Source organism: Tupaia chinensis, unplaced genomic scaffold, assembly GCF_000334495.1.
Source record: "Tupaia chinensis unplaced genomic scaffold, TupChi_1.0 Scaffold000255_1, whole genome shotgun sequence".
Lineage (NCBI taxonomy): Eukaryota > Metazoa > Chordata > Mammalia > Scandentia > Tupaiidae > Tupaia > Tupaia belangeri.
In genome coordinates this window covers 1,770,621-1,791,074 of record NW_006159735.1, presented here as the reverse complement: position 1 = coordinate 1,791,074, position 20,454 = coordinate 1,770,621, and the positions used below count along the sequence as shown (strand labels likewise).

Here is a 20,454-nt window from a genome sequence, read left to right as displayed (position 1 = left end):
TTTGTACTCTTGCCCGTGGAATTGCTCTGCTTGTTTGGGTTTAAATCTCTGGCCCCAGCACTTCATTAGATGAGCTATTTTGGTTTAATTTCCATTGAGGGGTGCTCCCCGCCCCCCATGATGGTATATTTTTAAAGAGAGAAAATGAATGGAGCAGAAGAGAATTCCTGAGGACACATTTTGAAATGCATTTAATCTATTTAATCTATTATTATCCAGAGAGAGGGCTGGGATTCCCTGCCCCCACTGTACGAGGGGGTTGAGGAGTTGGACTAAATTTTTTTAAACCTACACTAATATGATCTATGACTCTGATCACAGTCTGGAAATTCGGAGGTTGCAGTCCCCGTCAAAGGGAGTCACTCTCCCTCTGGCCTCTGGGCTGCCATGTATGGGCCTCTGGGCAGACTTGGGTGAGAAGCAGAAGCCAAAAGGAGTACGAGGAAGCACAGGGACATGAGACTCCTCATCCCAAATGTGGCCTGATTCTACCCCACCTGTGCCCAGATCAGCGTGTAAGCACAGACGCCCCTCCCACCCCCCCACCAGGCAGGGCCAGGGGCTGACAACTATACCTGGGCCCATGGAATAACGGAAAGATCTGGGGTTGGAATCCAGGTCAGTACACGTCAGCTGGAAATTCTGAATGTTTGTACCAACTTTCAGATCCACTGGGATGGCCAGGAAATGAGAGTTTGGGGCGCAAATGGGCTTTTCGTCATTTTCGTCGAGGACGTTCACGGTAACCTAGAGCAGCAAGAAGGTAGTCATTCCTAACAACTGAGACTTCGTGAGTGTGGTAAGTCAGGCACTTCTCAGGCTCAGCACTTTGCCTGGACTTGCTCATTTAACCTCACATAAGATAGATAACACATTAGTCCCGTCTTACAGATGAGGAAACAGAGGCATAGATTAGGTAATGACTTTCCAGCTGGTGAGCAGTGGATCTGAATTCAGGTCTGTCCTACTCCTCGCCCTACGCTCTTAACTTCTAAAGTGTGTGTGTGTGTGTGTGTGTGTGTGTGTGTGTGTGTAAGGTGAACATGTATACTCACACACACCCCTACACATGCACCTAGACACATGGCTCACCACAGATCATGCTGAGTTCTTTTCCTGGTAACAGTTATAGATTCTTGGTAACCCCATGTGCTCCCTTGCTCACTGTCCTCTGTCAATCAGAAGTTCATTCTCAGGAGCAGCAGATAGCATAATGGTTATGTTGCTGGACTTCCACGTGGCTGACTGTAGTTTGAGTCCTGGACTCAGCAGCTTGAAACTCATGCTGAATGTGTGTGTGTGTGTGTGCGTGCCCAAAATCCTGAGAGGAGAATGGAGAAGGGACTGTGGCGTGGCCATCCCCTTGGTGTGTGTGTGGGGGGGTGATTTCTCACTTTCTGTTAGTCTCTTTCTGTCTCTCTGATGAGCGCATACACCCCATAGCAAAAAAGTCTCTCAAACAAAAATCAATTGAAAAAGTTCATTTTCCAACTTTGACATGTATGGCAATGTTTCACAACCCTGAACCCCGCTTTCTTGGGCCTGCTTCAGACTAAATGAATTGGACTCCCCAGAGGGTGGGACTTAAGCACTTTTTAATGTTCCCCAGCTGACTCTAATTCGCAGCCCGGGTGGAGAAGCACTGGGACAGAACGCACGGGCCTGGTTAAGCTGGGATCTGGTCTGTAGGCTGGGCTATCAGCACCGCGCTAAGCCTCGGAGCTAACCCGCCATAAGCTGGGGCTGGCCTATTCTCTTTCATCGCTGTCTGTTATGCCTGGTGAATTGGAATATAGACTGGGACACCTGCCAGCACAGAATCACAGGATGTCAGCCCTGAAAGGGACTTATGTGATCATTTAGTTCATCACTCTTTTTAAAAGCTTATGAATTTTGAGTCGTATTCATTCTACCTTTGAAATTTGGGGATTTCAGCTATTTCTGAGCCCAGGAATAAATTGAAATGTTCACTCTAGCTAGCACCCAAAGTAGAATCCATTCAGTTAAAAAAAAAAAAAAAAAAAGACCAGCCTAACAAACACTGCAATTATCTCCAACTTTCTTCTTCTAGCAGTGGCAAGCCTCACACATCATTAAAAACATTATCCCATTCATTTAAAGCAAGTCATCGGAGGAACTGGACTATTCAGGCATTGAGTGATCAGGTGACTCTCTATTTAAAAGACAGAGAAACAGAGGCACGGAGATAAGCATTGCCCAGAGCCCCTCGGAAAATTGGGATCAGAGTTGAGAAATGAACTCGGTCTCCTGAGTCAGAGCAGTCATTGTCTGCATCACACAGAGCTGCCTGCTGTGAGCTGAGTTCATTTTGCCTTCATGCCTTTTCACTTGACTAATGGGAAAGACTAAGAAATAGTTGGGTCTTTGTGGCCATCGCCTTGCTCTCAGATAATGACAACACGGACCTATTAGATCCTTGCTGCTCTGACTGTAGCTGTGGACCAGCTCAATTGGAAACAGGTGTGAAATGCAGAATCTCAGGCCTCAGAACTACTGACTCTGAATCATTCATTTATTTATTTATTTCACTGTGGCAAGAGAGGGACAGAGTGTGTGTGTGTGTGTGTGTGTGTGTGTGTGTGTGTGTGTGAGAGAGAGAGAGAGAGAGGAAGAGAGAAAGAGAAAGTGAGAAAGCAAGCTGCTAGGTCTGGACTCAAACCATGGTCAGCCATGGTCCAGCACCCTTAACCACCATGCCATCTGCTGGCCCCGAGAGAGAGATTTTTTTGCTATAGGGCATGTGTACTTGCCAGAGAGATAGAGACAGAAAGCAAGAACCCCGCCCCCGGGGGGGGGACGGTCACACTGCAATCCCTTCTCCTCCATTCTCCTCTTGGAATTTTGGGCATACACGCACATGTGCCCAGCGTGAGTTTTAAGTTGCTGTGTCCAGGACTGGAACTACGGTCAACTATGTGGGAGTCCAGCAACATAAGCATTACACCATCTGCTGGTCCCAAACATAGCATCATTTTAAGATCTACTTCATCTGGTGTGTATGGAGAGTGGGGTAGAAACATGACCAACTGCCCTTGGGGAGGAAATGCATAACTACAAAACCACACCCCATTCCTGGGCAGTGTGCGTCTTGCCACAAGCCCACAGTGAAAACCAAGCAAGATTTAAGGGGCCACAGGAGGAACCCAACCCTGCCCCACAAAGTGGCTTTGTGGGTTCAGCGGATATCCCAAAGTCTGTTTATTTAGTTCAGCACTTTTCTGAATTACCCACAAACTCAGGCCTCAAAGAAATAAACTTTTATTTTCAGGGCCACACTCCTTGCTTCCCATCATGTCTGCATGATGAGAAGAGTCCCCATGGCTGCGGCCACATTCTGAGTCAACCAGTTGGGATAGAGTGAATACACCCAACAGCCCCACTCACAGTGACTGAGCTTGTGTCCTCGCCGTTGGTGGCCTGGATTTCAAGAACATAGATGGGGGTTGTTTCATAGTCTGCTTTAGTTATTAGTTGAAGTTCTCCTGTCTTGGGATTAATCCAAAATATATTTGGGTACTGGAAGCTGGCCCCTCCAGAAGAGATGGAGTATGTGATGCTACTCTGCGGGAAGTCTTTATCAGTCGCCTGGACCCGTCCAACTCTGGTTCTAGCTGCAGGAATAAAGTACTTGAGATTAGTCCTGCTTTGCAAGTTGGGTGGGGGAGGATGATCCAGAAACACACATCTTTACTGCCATAGGCAGAAAGACTTTGGGAGGTTTCCTTGCTGTTCAAACTCTGTATGTTTTATATCTTCAATTCTATTAGATTTAAATAATGCTAATGAGCATCCGCCAGGTAACAGGCCCTATGATCTGAGCAGTACTGTCAGGTGTAAAAGACAATGCATGCCTTTATATAGGCTCTAAGAACACCAATTACCTTGTTCTCATAAACAACAGTGCGAAGAATATTCACCCTTATGCATTGATCTTTTTTGCAGCAATGTTATCTAAAAGCCTCTAGTTTTCCATGTTTTCTTTTTTTATATACTATTTTTTATTATCATTTATTTTAATTTGACCAGAGAGTAACAGAGTAAGAGAGAACAAGAGAGAGGGAAAGTGAGAAAGCAGCCACCAGGTCTGGGATTCAAACCATGGTCAGCCATGTGGGAGTCCAGTACCCTTAACCACCACGGCACCTGCCATAATATTCCAAGTTTTCTATAACAAACATAAATTGCTCTTATGAACAAGAGAAAACATAAATAATTTTTAAGAATTTAGCAACTAATGATTACAAAATGTAGTCTTTAAATACTGTTCTACTTTGCTTATTTCATAAATGTCGGTGGGACTGCTCAAGTTCTGGCTTGCTTATTTTATAGAAGTTCTTTCTCATAAATTATACTTCTCAGAGGCAGAAACCGTCTCATACTCAATTTTATGGCCCTAGTTCTAAGTATGTGACCCAAAGTAGGTGATCAAAAATAATTGTAGTAAGATCCACGAATTCATAACAAGCCCATTCTGGCTGAATTTGTTATTCACTGGGTAAAGGTAAAAGGAACTAAAGCCTTTTTTTTTGGATACTTTTCATTTCAAGAAAATAATAAAAAGCTATTTTCTTTCTTTCTTTCATGAGAGAGAGAGGTGTCCCTGATAGTTCAGTATGCTGTGAACCTCCCCCTAGCCTCTCAGGCAGCCAGAATCATGCCTGCCATGTTCAGGTAAATTTGGATTCTGGATCCAGGATTTGAACCTGGCCCTCCCATGTGGTTCAAGTATTGCACAGCTGTGCCTTACTACCTGTGTCACTACAGCTAAGCTTGGACTTTCCTTTTGTGTTTTGTTTTGAAACTTACTGTCAGAAGATGGAGACCATCATAAAGAGGGAGAGTAAAACAAAGAGGGGGAATTACCCAAGTTCTAAAGATCAAAAGCTATGAGAAATATATTATATGAGTGAGTTAACATACTAGATTATTTGAGTTAATAATACCTTCAGGGGCCAGCAGGTGGCATAGTGGTTAAAGTGTTGGACCCCCCACATGGCAGACGGCAGTTCCAAGTCCCAGACCCAGTGGCTTGAAACTCACACCGGGCACACACGCATACGTGCCAAAAATCCCAGGAGGAGAATGAATGAGAGGGATTGTGGCATAGCTATTTCCCCTGGAAGGAGATAATTTCTTGCATTTTCTCTCTGTGTCTCCAGCAAGTGCATGCATGCTATAGCAAAAATCTCTCAAAAGTTAAAAAATAATAATAAAGCGCACAAAAGAAGGCCTCCAATGAATCCTGGTAGGAGAGAAAAGAAAAGTCTCTGTTTTTATTAAAAAAAAAATTTAACTTTATTTATTATTATGTTTTTCTAATTTTCTATAGGGCACATGCACTCACCAGAGGGAGACAGAGCAAGAGAAAGTGAGAAAGCAAGCCTCCAAGTCTGGGACTTGAACTGCAGTCAGCCATGTGGGAATCCAGCACCTTAACCACCAAGCCACTTGCCAACCCCCTTATTTTGTTCTTAAATGAAGGAAATATAGACATGGAAAATCTCTCTTCATTTTTACTTTAAAATCTTTTAAAAGCATTATTTAATTTTATTTATTTATTTATTTAGTTTTTGAAAAGTTTTTGCTATAGGGCACGTGCACTCGCCAGAAAGACAGAGAGAAACAGAGAGACAGAAAGCCAGAAATCACCCCCCAGGGGAGATGGCCATGCTATAATCCTTTCTCCATTCTCCTCTCAGGATCCTGGGCATGCATGCATACGCACCTGACATAAGTGTATGCTACCAGGTGCGGGACTTGAACCACAGTTGACTGCATGGGAGTCCAGCAACATAGCCATTATGCCAACTGCTGGTCCCTATTTATTATTATTTTTAAAATTTGCTATAGGGCACGTGTGCTCACCACAGAAAGAGCAAGAGACAGAGATAGAGAAAGCTGCCAGGTCTGGGACTCAGACTGTGTTGACCATGTGGGAGTTCAGCATTTTAACTACCATGCCACCTGCTGGCCTGCCTTCCTTTATTTTTAAATTCTTTTTTTTTTTTTGGAGAGGCTTTTGGCTATAGGGCGTGTGCGCTTGCCAGAAAGACAGAGACAGAGAGACAGAAAGCAAGAAATCACCCCCCGGGGGGATGGCCACACCACAATACCTTCTCCTCCATTCTCCTCTTGGGATCTTGGGCACGCATGCACACGTGCCCGGCATGAGTTTAAGTCACTGGGTCTGGGACTTGAACCGCAGGAGTCCAGCGACATAGCCATTACACCAATTGCTGGTCCCAATTTTTAAATTTTAATTCTGAGTGAGCTGGATAAAAATCACAGTGAAGGATTGGTTACATAACTGGGTTCCCATTAGTTGACCATGGTTTGAATCCTGGACCTGGTGATTTAAAACTCATGCCAGGCATGTGTGCACATGTGCCCAAGATTCGGAGAGGAGAATGGAGGAAATGCGATTGTGGTGTGGTCATCGCCTCTGGGAGGATGATGCTTTCTGTCTCTGTCTCTCTGGTGAGCACATGTGCCCTACAGCAAAAATCTCTCTAAAAAAAAAAAAAAACCAAAATCACAGTAAAGACCAAGAGAAAACTTATGCTGCACAATGGGAGGACTGGCAGAATCAAGGCAAACAGACAAAAAAGCAATCAGGGATTTCAGAGAAATGAGGTTTAAGTCAACAGTTTTAAAAATCCAAGTTTCAACCTGGAGGACTCCTCAGCAGCCAGGATAATTTAAAAAACATAAGAGGTGCAATAAACACTAATCAGCTGTGAATTCCTGCACGTGGGGCTTGGGAAGGGAGATTCCCTCCGCAGAACATGCATTTGGATGGAGTCTACCAACAGCACCGTCAAGACTGCTACATACCTGGTCTCGTTTCTGACACACTAAATACATAGGCTGGATAATCAAAGATGAGAGAAAACTCATTTTCTGGGCTTGTTATGATATAAATGTAGATGTTATCTAAAAATGGAAATAGAAAAAAATTAAATTGCAATCCTTACAGATCTGTTTGTTTATTCCACATTTTTAAAGCATCTTCTGTGTTCAGGTTCTGTGTATAACAGATACAAAGTAAATAAGAACTGGCGATTCCTGCCTTCAAGGTGTTATGGTCTTCATCCTTTGATATAAACACATGCACGGGACATTACAGAAGCAGAGGAGGAGGAAGTACAATCTGAGCCTCGCAAGGACAGAGTTAGACGAATGGGATAGGGGAGGGATGGGGGAATTTCTAGGCATGTACAAAAGCACCAAGGTGTAAAACTGCATCACTCAGAAAAATTGCAAGATGTCTGGCCTACTTGGATCAAAGGGGGCTTGGAGTGAGAGATGGAGAATGAAGCTGGAGAGTTATGATGAAAGTCCTTGAATGCCAAGCCAAAGGGTTTGAACTTGAACTTGACAACTACAGGAAACATCCAATGGCTTTAACCAAGAAAGTAATACTATGGCATCTGCATTTCCTGAAAAATCACTGACAGACATGTGGAGGATGGGGGCCGGCAGGCAGCATGACGGTTGAGGGCACTGGACTTCCACATGGCTGACTGCGGTTCATGCCCTGGACCTGGTGGCTTGTTTTCTCACTTTCACTCTCTCTCTCTCGCTCGCTCTGTCTCTCTCTGGTCAAATTAAAAATGTAAATAAATAACTAAAGTTAAATAAAATAATTCTTTAAAAAAAATGTGGAAGATGCATTGGAAAGGGAAAATACTGGTGGAGAGACCCTTCAAAGATTCTTGTGTGTTGTAATTTGGCTAAGAAAGAGAGGAGCCTGCAGAAGAGCAGTTCAAGTGAGATAGGGAGGGTGGGTACCTACCACAATAACGAGTACATTGCTTAGTCATTGCTGCTGAAGGAAGAGGCTTCATGAATTAAATAAAAATCATACTTGCTTTTATAGTAAGGAGGGGCAACGTCCTGCACCTGGATGATCACAGTGTATTTATTGCCGGCTGCTAGATTATTTGAATTTTCATAATCCAGATCACCAATCAACTAGATTAAAGCAGAAATATTAGATTATACAGAATAAACAATTCTGTTTACCGAACTGACAACATTTTCATACACTGCTCATGGATATGTAAATTGGCACAAGCTTTCTGGAAAGCATTTCACCTATATGACAAGAGGAACTTTAAAAAGTTACAACCATACCTTTGTTCACCACTGGCACCTTTACTCAAAAGCATTTTCCAGGAGAGAATCTATTTACAAGGATGTTTATTAAGAACTACTGTCTTACAGCACAGGTTTTTGACTTCAAATTAGTTGGAGAAAAGCATGATACTGAATCTTATGGCAGGATATTTTCATTATTTAAAATATGTACACATATATGCATAAAATGTACACAAAATACATACACAGGAGAAAAGACAAGAGGGAATACATATTGGGACCAGCAGTTAGCGTAATGGCTATGTTGCTGGACTCCCACGTAATCGACCGCAGTTTGCGTCCTGGACCCGGTGGCTTAAAACTCACGCTGGGTGCGTGTGCGCGCATGCCCAAGATCCACCCCCCCAAAAAAAAAATGGTTAAAAAAAAAGAGGGAATAGCAACATATTAGCTGTGGTTATCACTGATGGGTAATCCTCATCTGTACTTTTTGCATTTCTTACAGTGAATGCAGATTAACTTCTAAACAAAAAAAAATTGGTTTTTAGGTGACATTATGAACAAAGAGTCATAATGAGACACTATGAATAAAGTTGGTCAGACTTTTTGGGAATGGAAGGAGCTGAGATGGAGGTGGCAGGGAGGTGAAGTGAGGTGAAGGGTATTTGGCTGCTTGCTGTCGTCTGAGGCTTTATTTTTGATGCATGTGACTTCAAGACCCTCTCCCCCATACCCTGCTCTATCGTTTTTCTCTTCTCCTCCTCCACCACCCTTCAATAGAAGCCCTGAAGGCAGAGGTCTTACACAGCTCATTGAGACCTACCTTGACTGCCCATCCTTCTTCCAGTCCTGCTTTCACCTTGTGGAGCTACAGTGGAGGGTATCTATACATCCTCCATGTCTCACTCTCCTTTTGGCTTCCAGTGGTTCTATGGTGTGGAATTTATCAAGACACACTGAGGGGAACCAGCAGTTGGAGTAATGGCTATGTCACTGGACTCCCACATAGTTGACCGGGGTTCGAGTCCTAGACTTGGTGACTTAAACTCACACGAGGTGTGTGTGTGTGTGGGTGCCCAAGATCTGGAGAGGACAATGGAGGAGGAGGGATTGCGGCCAGACCCCCAGGGAGGTGATTTCTCACTTTCTGTCTCTTTGTCTCTCTCTGTCTTTCTGGCAAGCGCACGCGCCCTATAGCAAAAGCTTCTCAAAAAAAAAAAAGACACACACTGGGGACCCCAGCCCTGCTTTCCCTCACGTCACACCTCCATGCACCAAGCATGACACTCGAATAAACAAAAGTGCTTTCGTGTAGCGGGTACTGATGTATCTATAAAGGCACACTAAGTAGGAGACACAAAGTGTGCGCTATGCAAGAAAGAATCCAGCCCTTAGCACCCCAGGCACAACTATGCATAACAAATGATTCCTGAACCGGGTAAAACAAAGAGCAAATGGGAAAAGCAGAGTCACTATTAAGTTGGTCAGTTACAGTCACTCTGAGAGGGGGTTACCTTGGAAATTTCTCTCTATAGGGCAGCAAAAGCACTATGCATGTTGGCCCAGCTTCCCTGATGCCCTTTTAATGATGCAATGACCATTAACTGACCACAATTCTCCCAGAGCCAGCTGGATCCTGTAAAAATCTGCCACTGCTCCCCACTCCAGATGGCGTGGTGAAGTTGAATTTGTTGTTTGGTGCTTCACTGTCATCATCAAAGCAGAACTTGTTCAGGTCCAGAAGCAGTGTCCTTTTGGCTGCTCTTTCAGGCACCATAATGCTGGCAAAAAAAACACGATTTAATATTTTCCCCCACAATTGGTAATCAAGTGTTCCTCCTGACATCGGCCCAGAAGCTAGACACCTCAACGCTGATTTCAGATCAAAGCAAATCCACAACCTTCGCAGCAACCTCCTCACTGGTCCCCCTGCTCTGTCCCTGCCTCTTCACAGGCTATTTTTAACACCACAGCCAGAGGGATCTGTTAGGTTTTGTCAGATCATCTCACTCCTCTACTCCTAAGTCTCACATGGCTTCCCATTTCACTTCGAGTCCTCACTTTGAAGTACAGGACTCTCCTGACATGCCCCTGGTTACCTCTCTGAGCTCACTGCCTACTGACTCCTTCCCTGGGTCATCTCCACTCTTCCCGCTCTGGCCTCCTGATGTTCCTTTAACACTCCACCAGGCACTGGTCTTGGAGGTCACTGAGCTCTGGGTGGAATGCTCTTCTATCTCTTTCTTTAGTCTCTCATCAAAGTCACCATCTCAGTGAGGCTACCTTGTCTGAAATGTCAGTGAGTGGTGCATTTGGTGGCATGGTAGTTAAGGCAGCCTGAATCCCACGCGCCCAACTGTGCAGTTTGAGTCCCAGACCCAGAAGCTTGAAAAACACACTGGGCATGTGTGCATGCGTGCCTAAAATCCTACAAGGAGAATGAAGGAGAAGGGATTGCTATGTGGCCATCCCCCAGGGGAAATGTTTCTCACTTTCCTTTTCTCTCTCTCTCCTGCAAGCAGACGTGCCTTCTAGCAATTTTTTTTTTAATGTCACTGATCTCTGTCCATCCTTTCCTTTCCTGTTCTCCCGTTTAGTTTTAATTCTTAGCACTTATCTCCCACATATTTACACATTTATCCTGTTGATTTTCTGTCTCTCCTCAACAATGCAGGTCCTATGAGGGTGAGGATCTTTGTCTACTTTGTTCTTTTTTTTTTTTTAGAGAGAGAGAGATTTTTTGCTATAGGGTGTGTGTACTTGCTGGAGAGACAGAGACAGAAAGTGAGAAATCACCCCTCGAGGGGGATAGCCATGTTGCAATCTCTTCTCCATTTTTCTTTGGGATTTTGGGCACACACACACATATGCCTGGTGTGAGTTTCAAGCCGCTGGGTCTGGGATTCAAACCATGGTCGACTACATGGGAGTCTAGCAATGTAATCATTATGTCATCTACTGGGTCCCTGTCTACTTTATTCTTGGCATAGTCATGAGGAATGTAAGAGAAATAAAGGTTCTACTCCCTGCTTGCAGGAGTTAATAATCTGGTGAGGGAAAGTCCCTGTCCCCCTGCAGTCTTCATCTCCCATGCTCTAAAGATGAGCAATCCCTCCATTTGGGTTCTAGCGGCTTTGATGTCGTAGAAGAGCCTCCTAATGCCTTAGAATCATTCATTCAAAAGAGGTTCATTAAGGGCTGAATTTAGGGATCTCAATCTCAGTTGACTCTAGGGTCTAGGCAAATAACACAAATGAGTAAAGCTGCCCCCAAACTAAAGCTCTAATCAAGCCCAACTTGGTGTGAGAGATTCTAAAGAAAACTGATGAGCATCCTTCATTTCATCAAGGGCCTTCTTTTTTTTTTTAAAGAATTATTTTATTTAACTTTATTTATTTAAATTTGACCAAAGAGGGACAGAAAGAGAGAGAGAGAAAGTGAGAAAGCAAGTTGCCAGGTCCAGGACATGAACCACGGTCGGCCATGTGGGAGTCCAGCGCCCTCAACCACCATGCCACCTGCCAGCCCCATTTCATCAAGGGCCTTCATCACGTCTCCAGATTTCAGCTTCTCCATCCATCATGGCAACATAAATCATGTCAGCTAGTTTTTGCTACTCATGTAATAACCCCAAATTAAGGGACTTAAAACAATAAGCATTTATTCTTTTTCACAATATTATGAGTTATCTGGCAATTCTTTTGGTTCTAGCTGGGCTTGGCTGGTCTCTGTGGTCACTGGCGGCTCCACTGGACTGGGTGGTCTGGGATGGCCTTGCTCACGTGTCTGGTGGTAGGAAGGTGGTTGGTCTTTGCTCCTTGTTGTCTTTCTTCCCCCAGGAGGCTAGCTGAGGCCCTTTGCATGAAGATTTCAAGGCTCCAGAAGTGACATGAAGGGGCAAGTCCCAATGCACAGCACTTTTCAAGCCTCTGCTGTGCCTCGTTGCGAATGTCCCAGCAGTCAAAGCAATTCACACGGTCAAGCCAGGTTCAAGGAGTAGAGACAAGTCACTCTTGAGGAGAGGAAAAGCGAATGCACACCAAGCAGAACTCGTATAGGAAGGGCGGGATCTGCGGCTGGCTTTGTTTTGTGGTTCTGTTTTGTTCTGGCTACCTACCTCAATCATATATTGCCTTGGTAGAATTTGTTCCAAAAGTTACCAGGCTTTTATGAAAATGTGCCTGGAAGACCTTCAACCACAGGGGCAAAACTGACCACAGGCCCCAGCTGCTGTACTCTGAAACCCATCCCTGAGCTTGCAGAGAAGCCATGCATCGAGGACTGGGCTTGGCAGAGATACCTAAACAGGCTCACTCCTGACCTAGGTCAGCTGGCTGCACTCTAGGACTCTAATGCTCTAGCCAAGTGTCCTGAGACTGTATGGCATCTAGAATATCACCAATCACCTTCCTGCCCTCTTTTCCTTCTCTCAGGCCAGACCCACATCTTGGTCTAATAACTCCCCCAGCCTTGGCCGGCTCTCTCCCAGCATTCTCCCAAAGGCATTTCCCCTCGTGAAAGCCTTGTATGTTTCATCTTGGCTTGGCATCTGGTTCTTGGAGCACCCATACTACCATGTGTTCAATTCTTTACTCCTCTGTACTGCTCTCTGCAACCAAATTATGTTCCCTTCTATAGCCCACAGCCTCTCCCAATGGCAGCTGACAAGGGCTCTGGGCTCATTCTGCTGGAGCCATGTCTGATAGTAAACGTGGTCTGGAGTTGCCGAGGAGAGCTAGATTTTCTTGGTGAAGAGAAAGCAGGTGTAACTGAATCTCCACAGCATCTCACAGGCAAAGTTCACTTCTGTGTTTTAGCCAGAGTGGAGTCTGAGCATTCTTATTCCCACTGTGACTGCACAGTGACCTGGTTGTTTTATTTTATTTATTTATTTATTTATTTAGAGAGCTTTTTGCTATAGGACGCGTGTGCTCACCAGAAAGACAGAGAGAGACAGAGAGACAGAAAGCAAGAAATCACCCCCCGGGGAGGATGGCCATGCTGCAATCCCTTCTCCTCCATTCTCCTCTCGGGATCTTGGGCACACACACACGTTGGCATGAGCTTAAGCCACCGGGTCCGGGACTCAAACTCGGTTGACTACATGGGAATCCAGTGACATAGCCATTACCCATCTAGTGGTCCCACATAGTATCCTGGTTTTATTCATAAACACTTAGAAGAGATACCATATATACGACCAGCTGATGGTATGGTGGTTAAGGCAGCTGGAGCCCACACAGCCAATGCATAGTTTAAGTCCAAGACCCAGCAGCTTGAAGAACACGCCAGGTGCATGTTCTTGCATGTGTGTGCCTGGGATCCCAAAAGGAGAGAGAGATGGGGTAGAAGGGATTGCTATATGGCCAATCCCCTCCCCAGGGGTGCTGTCTCACTTTCTCTCTCTCTCTGTCTCTCCAGTGAGTGCACATGCCATATAGAAAAAAACTGAAAAACAAAAATATATTACAAAAAAAAGGAAATACCATGTATTAAACACCAACCACATGCTGTATCAGACCCAGCAATTGAAACCACTAATGATCATTTCTAAGAGGTTTGTATTCTTGCCCCCATTTTTTCAGAGAAAGGTGGATTGGTGTAGTTTCAAGGTCTGTCTGAAAAGCTGATGCACTCAGACAGGGATCTCCATTGCCCGTGTTAGAGTCACTGTAAACCTCAGGTTTTGTCAGTGAAGCTTGAGGCCTGCCCACGGCCTGGGGATCCCAACCTTGATTCCAGCTCTGCAGAAGCCGGGAGGTTGCATCATGGGGAGAATCCAGAGTCCGGAAGGCAGACGTTTCAGGCACTCTGGAAGAGGCCTCCCTACTTGCCCCCTGGGGACTGCCTGGCATGTTCTTTCATTCTTTACTGACACTTGGCATTTTTTTCCCCCTAAACGCTTGTGACTCATGACTCGTAAAGCCATTCCTCCTCATTCATCAATCCCGACCACAAAGGCGAGCTGCCCTCGCTCTCAGCCATCTGACCACGTTTCCCTCTCCAAGTAAAGGTGACTGCGCCCAGCCGCATTCTGAATTGGCCAACCTTCTCCGCCTCCTGCTCACAAACAGCTTGCGAAGCTCTTTCAGCCAAGCGCCTGACAATTTACAGCCAGAGCGGGAGCTGTCACGGAGCCTTTGATGCCTCTGTGGGGGCCCTGGGCTCATTCATCAACAGCCTGAAAAAGCTGCAGGGGCCCGGAGCCTAAGGGCTGGGAGCCTGCAGGGACCCACAGGAGCAGCAGGGGGCGCCCGCCTCTTCCAAGCTGCCCTCCCCTTATGGGCGCACAGACCCCTGACCTCCAACCACCCAGCTGCTCTCATTGGGCGCTGCAGTCCATCCCACCTACTCTTTCTGCTTTTGCAAACTCCACAGCAGCGACTGTGCTCAAGACCCCTGAAGAAGGAATATGCCGAGGGACAAGTGGCAGACACTATGGCAGCTCCATTCCCATTGTCACTTGGTTCTGATTCAACCTGCTTATGCTTGGCTTCCAGATGGTTGGAATGGAGGAGGTATTAGGATGGCAGAGAGGTGAGTGAGGCGGGTCGGGGTATTTCTCGGCCCAGTGTGCAGATGAGTATGGATACACAGACTGGCCTTGGAGGGCACTCCCACTTCCAAGACTGCAGAGGGAAGAGGCTTTTTTGGGGGGCCCCATTATACATGCTGGCCTTCACAGGATGGCTGGAGTTAACTCTGGCCGAAAAGCCCAGAGGAGGGACTTGAGCAGGGTCTCAAATTGTCTTTTATAATACATACAATCATGCCAACTCAGTGTTGGCCTTCGGGGCTAATTTGAAGAGATGATTGAGAGCAGAACTCTGTATGGGCTTGCCCGGACAGTCCGGGACATTCGAAATGCAATTTCACCAGCTAATATGGTCACAGTCTGCAAACTGTCCTTCCACAGCTCCGTGGACTCTGGACTGCAGGAAGCAGGAATATGCGATCGCCAGATATGCAATGAAGGAGAATGCTGACAAGGAAGGTTTGAGACAGCACAGTCCTCTCCAGGCCTCAGTATCCAGAGTTCTTACTTCTTAACCACCATTAACCACCATCTCCCACCTCTCAGGGCAGGGATGAAAACCGAGCAGGAGGCCCTAGCAGGGCAGGCAAGAGCAGAGAAGTTTCCTGGGATGCACTGTCCCCACCCAAGAGGACGAGTTTACCTTTAACTTTTCAAAGAAAGTAAGACACTGTGGACCATCTCTACTCCATCCCTAGGCCCCAGACGTCTCTCTCTCTCTCTTTTTTGAGAGGTTTTTGCTATAGGGCATGTGCACTCACCAGAAAGAGACAGAGAGACAGAAAGCAAAAAATCACCCCAGGGGGATGGCCATGCCACAATCCCTTCTCCTCCATTCTCCTCTTGGGATCTTGGGCTTGCACACACACACATCCAGCATGAGTTTAAGCCACTGGGTCTGGGACTTGGACTGTGGTCGACTACATGGGAGTCCAGTGACGTAGCCATTACATCATCTGCGGTCTCCCTAGACTTCTCTTAACAGAGAGTGGGCTCAACTCATGCATGCACGGCATAGAAGCCACAGTCCTGGCTACCCATGGCAAGCGTTCCACCATCTAACATATTCAGGGGGAATTTTTTCTCACCAGAGAAAGAGAGGGAGCGAGAAAGCACCCCTTTCGTCAGGGTATGGCTACACTATAATTTCTCCTTCTCCATTTCTCCAGCCTGGCGAGATTTGGGGCACACATGCACATGTGCCCAGCCATTTTCAAGGCACAAACCTGAACCGTAGAGGGTTGTGTGAAATCTGGTTCCCTTAACCACTAGGCCATGGGGCAAGCCCAAAGTGCAGGAAAGTTTAGGTTGGAAAAGGAACACAATACATGATTAAGACAGCAACTGACTTTATCAGAGTCTTAGTAGGAAGCAGAGGGCAAACTGGGATAGGCCTAGGAGCATTTAGTATAGGGGCTATTACAAAAGTGCACACCAGGTATATGGAAATCTCTAAGGCTGGCGTAATACTTCAGGGCCAGGAAGAGTGGAGCATCCTTATTACCCTTAGACCCAGAGAAGCCAGTGGAGGAGCAGTTCCTGAAACTAGACCCCAGGGACAGAGAGTACTGTAGGCAGGCAGCTGCCTTCTAGGAACTAGACCTGTGGGAGGTGGAGTGGTGCAACCAGCTGGCAGGGAAGGAGCTGGAGGATAACTACCCCAGCTCGCTCCCTTCTCTTTCTGGGTCCACTGGCATCTGGAAGGCAAGGGAACTGGTGGCATCTGTCAGTATGCCGGGGCACAGTAGCAGTAGAGACTGGATCTGAAGGAACAGAACAAGGATGTGTCCAGACTCTTCTGATACCAGGCTCGAGGCCAAACTGAGCATGCTGCTCATGTCATTGGGAGATCAGGTAGATGTTTATAAAGATAATCAAAGTATTTTTACTTCCGTTGCTTACCGTGAACAATTTTTGTCTGGAGTCTTTTGTCCTCTACACACCCATGCTCTTCATTACAACTATTGGCAAGTCACTTGCAGCAAACTGGTCAGAGATAAGCTCAAGAGGCTCTCCCCATGGGAGCTTTGGCAACTGAGGCCTGCCCTGGCCTTCAGCCTTGCTCCAAGTGCAGGGTCCTCTCATAGCAAGGGCCACTGCTGAGGTGCCCCCCACACTCCCCAAGGAGGCCCCTTCAGATCTGAGAAATCAAAGACTGGCTGGTATGAAATCACAGAGATGAAGCCAACCCTGGAAATTACTAATCTTGTAGCTTTGTGATAAAATATTGTTTTCTAAAAAGCATATTAACCCAGAATCACAAGGGACTTTATTTCAAAATAACTGAATAGATTGTGAGACAAAGAGTGGGTCAAAATATACAAAATAACTCATATCCTACTTGTGTCTGCATTTTTTCCCTTTCGGTTGCCTTTTGTTTATATGCAATTAGCTTGGGTAAGGTGAATTAGATGCTTTGTTTTGTTTTAAGTAAGTACTTGGCTTGATTTATTCACATTACTGTGGGTAGGTTTCTCTGGGAGTTCCTAGTTTCTAATCCAAAGTCTCGAGCATCTATTAGAACTGCTAACTAACCGCACTGTATCGCCGCTGTTGTCAATAAATAAAGAATAGGCGCAGACCAGAGAGGGTCTAACAAGTCCCGGCGGTGCTTTTCACCAACGGAGATGAACAGGTTACAGAAGGGAGCGAAGTAAAAAAATGATTCTTAACAGAGGAAGAAAGTGGGGAGAGAAATAACAAAAAGGAAAGAAGATAAAAGAGAGGGAAGAAAAAAGGATCATTAAGAAAACCCCTATGAACAAAATTAGGACAGCTCAGGTTGACGTATTGTGGGGAGCCAGTTCCCCTAAAATTGCCCATAATGCTTCAGTTGTTCCTTACCATACACCAGAGAAGCCAAGGGGTCGAGAGCCACCAGAGAGGCAGAATGCCCCACACGTGTCTTCCAAGGAGAATACCTGAAGGTGAACTTGGTGCATGTGGCAGGGTTGTCATTGATGTCTTCCACAATGAAGGTAATCTGGATGCGATTCTCCTGACCCCCACTGGGTCTGTCCTTCACGAGAACTTCCAGGGAAATGGCAGAGTTCTGTCTTAATTCACCTGCATCTCGGTCTATCCTCTGGGCCACTTGGATTGTGCCAGTCACTGAGAAGGCAAAGGTTAGAACATGACCCTTTGAAAAGAAGAGAAGAGAAAAAGTACCGGGTCGTAGAAAAAGTACTGGGTCGTGGAAAAAGTCGTGACATATTTTTCTATCTTTTTCTATGTAAAAATGCATTATGATTTTTCCGACAGCCCGATTTACAGAAATGACAAAGACCACTCTAGGAGGAGGACTGGTTTACACAGAAAGCACCCTCTATATGTGGGACCAGCGATGTCATAATGGTTACATTGCTGAACTCCCACATGGCTGACCGTGGTCGAGTCCCAGATCTGAAGGCTTGAAAGTCATGCTGGGAGCATGTGTGTGCATGCCCAAAATCCCAAGAAGAGAATGGAGGAAAAGGAATTGTGGCATTGCCAGCCCCCTGGGGGCTGATTTCTCACTTTCTGTCTCTCTGTCTCTCTCTTATCTCCCCGGCATATTCCTGGTGGTAAAAATCTCTCCCCCCCCAAAAAAAAAAAAAAAAAAAAAAAAAGAGAAAAAGAAAAGAAAACATCCCCTATATAAGTACATACTGTTAAAAAAAAAAATGCAGGTTTCTGTATTAGATATCTATTGAGCTATCTGGCCTAACTCTTTAAGAATGTTCCACCCAGGACCAGCAGTTAGCGTAATGGCTATGTCGCTGGACTCCCACCACAGTTCAAGTCCCAGACCCGGTGGCTTAAACTCACGCCAGGCGTATGTGCATGTGTGCCCAAGATCCCAAGAGGAGAATGGAGGAGAAGGGATTGTGGCGTGGCCATCCCCCTTGGGGGGTGATTTCTCGCTTTCTGTCTCTCTGTCTCTCTCTGTCTCTCTCTGTCTGTCTGGTGAGTGCACACGCCCTATAGCAAAAATCTCTCCAAAAAAAAGGATGTTCCACCCCAAATTTTAGAGTTGGGCTCCTGGCAGCAGCTCTTGCCTGTAGTTGACTGGACTGGTGGAAAGCTGACTCCAGCTTGACACAAGTCTCTTACTGGGGACTTTGTAAGTGAGAGACGCATGACCACACTTTACTAGGGAGCTACAGGTAAGAGGCCAGACTCCAGCTGCTGCGGTCCCTGGAGTAGCACTGGCTCTCACCACTCCTACGCATGGATCACTGGACTCTTAGGAGATGCCCAGCGTCCTGCTGAGAGATGTCCTTACCTTTTTTCCCTCTAGTTTGGTTTGCCTTAGTTTCTGCTATTGCAACCAAAGTCCTAATAAATACCCTTCTTCCCCCACCATCACCAAATCCTGTACTTGTTAAAAGTTCAATTTTGTAATACTGAAGTAGGCTAGTGTAATCTACATATATTTTGGTGTTTGTCCACAATTCTTGCCTCATAGCTATCTGGCCTTCTGTCCTTGGTTCCTGAAGCTCCGCAAAGCAGACCACAGAACTAGTCATAAAGAATTTAAGATTCTTGGGGCCAGAGGTGGTGTGGTGGTTAAAGAGCTGGACTCTCAGATGGCCAACCATAGTTTGAGTCCCAGACCTGGCAGCTTGCTTTATCACTTTCCCTCTCTCTCTCTCTCTCTCTGCCTCTCTCTAGTCAAATCAAAAATAATAAATAAAATAAAATAATTAAAAAAAAAGAAATTAGGGGAGCCAGCAGGTGGCATGGTGATTAAGGACACTGGAGTCCCACATGGCCAACCGCGGTTCAAGTCCCAGGCCTGGAGGCTTGCTTTCTTTTCTCTCTTGCTCTCGCTCTGTCTCTCTCTGGTCAAATGAAAATAAATAAAGTTAAAAAAAGTAATTTAGAAAAAAAAGAAATTAAGATTCTTGGGGCCAGGGGGTGGCATGGTGATTAAGGTGTTAGACTCTCACACAGCCCAGGTTCAAGTCCCTGACACAGTGGCTTGAAAATCACTCCAGGAACATGAGCGTGCATGCCCAACATCCCAGGAGGAGAATGAAAGCGAAAGGACTGTGGCATGACTATCCCCCTGGGAGATGATTTCTGACTTATCTTCTCTCTGTCATTCTCTGGTCACCACACATGTAAGCTTTCATTAATAACATTCTTTTAAAAACTATGTATTTAATTTTATTTATTATTATTATTATATTTTTAAAATTTGCTATAGGACATGTGTGTTCACCAGAAAGAGGGAAGAGTGAGAAAGCAAGCTACCTAGTCCAGGACTTGAACCACGGCTGGCCATGTGGGAGTCCAGTACCTTTACCACCATGCCACCTGCTGACCCCATTCTTATTACTAACTTTTAAATACTGGGTACATGTTAAAATGATAATATTTTGAATATGCTGAGTTAAAGAAAATGCTTTATTAAAATTAATTTCATCTTTTTTTTTTTTTTAACTTTTTAAAATGTGACTACTCGAAATTCTGAAATTCTAAGTGTGGCTTCATTCTATGTCTATTGGACAGTGCTGGTATAGTTCCTCTCTTGAGCACACTTCAGGGAATCCTCAAGATAGTGAAGCCTCTCCCATCCTTACATACCCACCTTCCCCAAAGGGGATGTTCAGGACACATTACCCAAAATATGTCACACAGGCATTTGAGAAAATAGCAGAAACAGGAAGATCTCTCTGACCTTCTACCCTTTTCCCAGAACCAGGCCATAAAAGGATCCTCCTTCCTCTGAAGAATTTGAAAGATTCTACTCCAGAGGTACCCTACCTATACCCAGAGAAGAGGAATATTCTTTTTTTTTTTTTTTTGGGGGG

The 20,454-nt window shown here is 45.5% G+C and overlaps 1 protein-coding gene across 1 annotated transcript in view; it reads right to left on the bottom strand.

Moving 5' to 3' along the window:
- The window catches only part of CDHR3 (cadherin related family member 3), a 77,157-nt gene that overhangs the window by 15,577 nt on the left and 41,126 nt on the right, over positions 1–20,454 (bottom strand). The window contains exons 7-12 of the mRNA XM_027772116.1: positions 17,578–17,767; positions 9,731–9,902; positions 7,893–7,995; positions 6,856–6,954; positions 3,406–3,632; positions 576–747 (exon numbers count right to left, since the gene is read on the bottom strand). Coding sequence (XP_027627917.1) covers positions 576–747; positions 3,406–3,632; positions 6,856–6,954; positions 7,893–7,995; positions 9,731–9,902; positions 17,578–17,767 — 963 coding nt within the window. The remainder of the gene's footprint in view (positions 1–575; positions 748–3,405; positions 3,633–6,855; positions 6,955–7,892; positions 7,996–9,730; positions 9,903–17,577; positions 17,768–20,454) is intronic.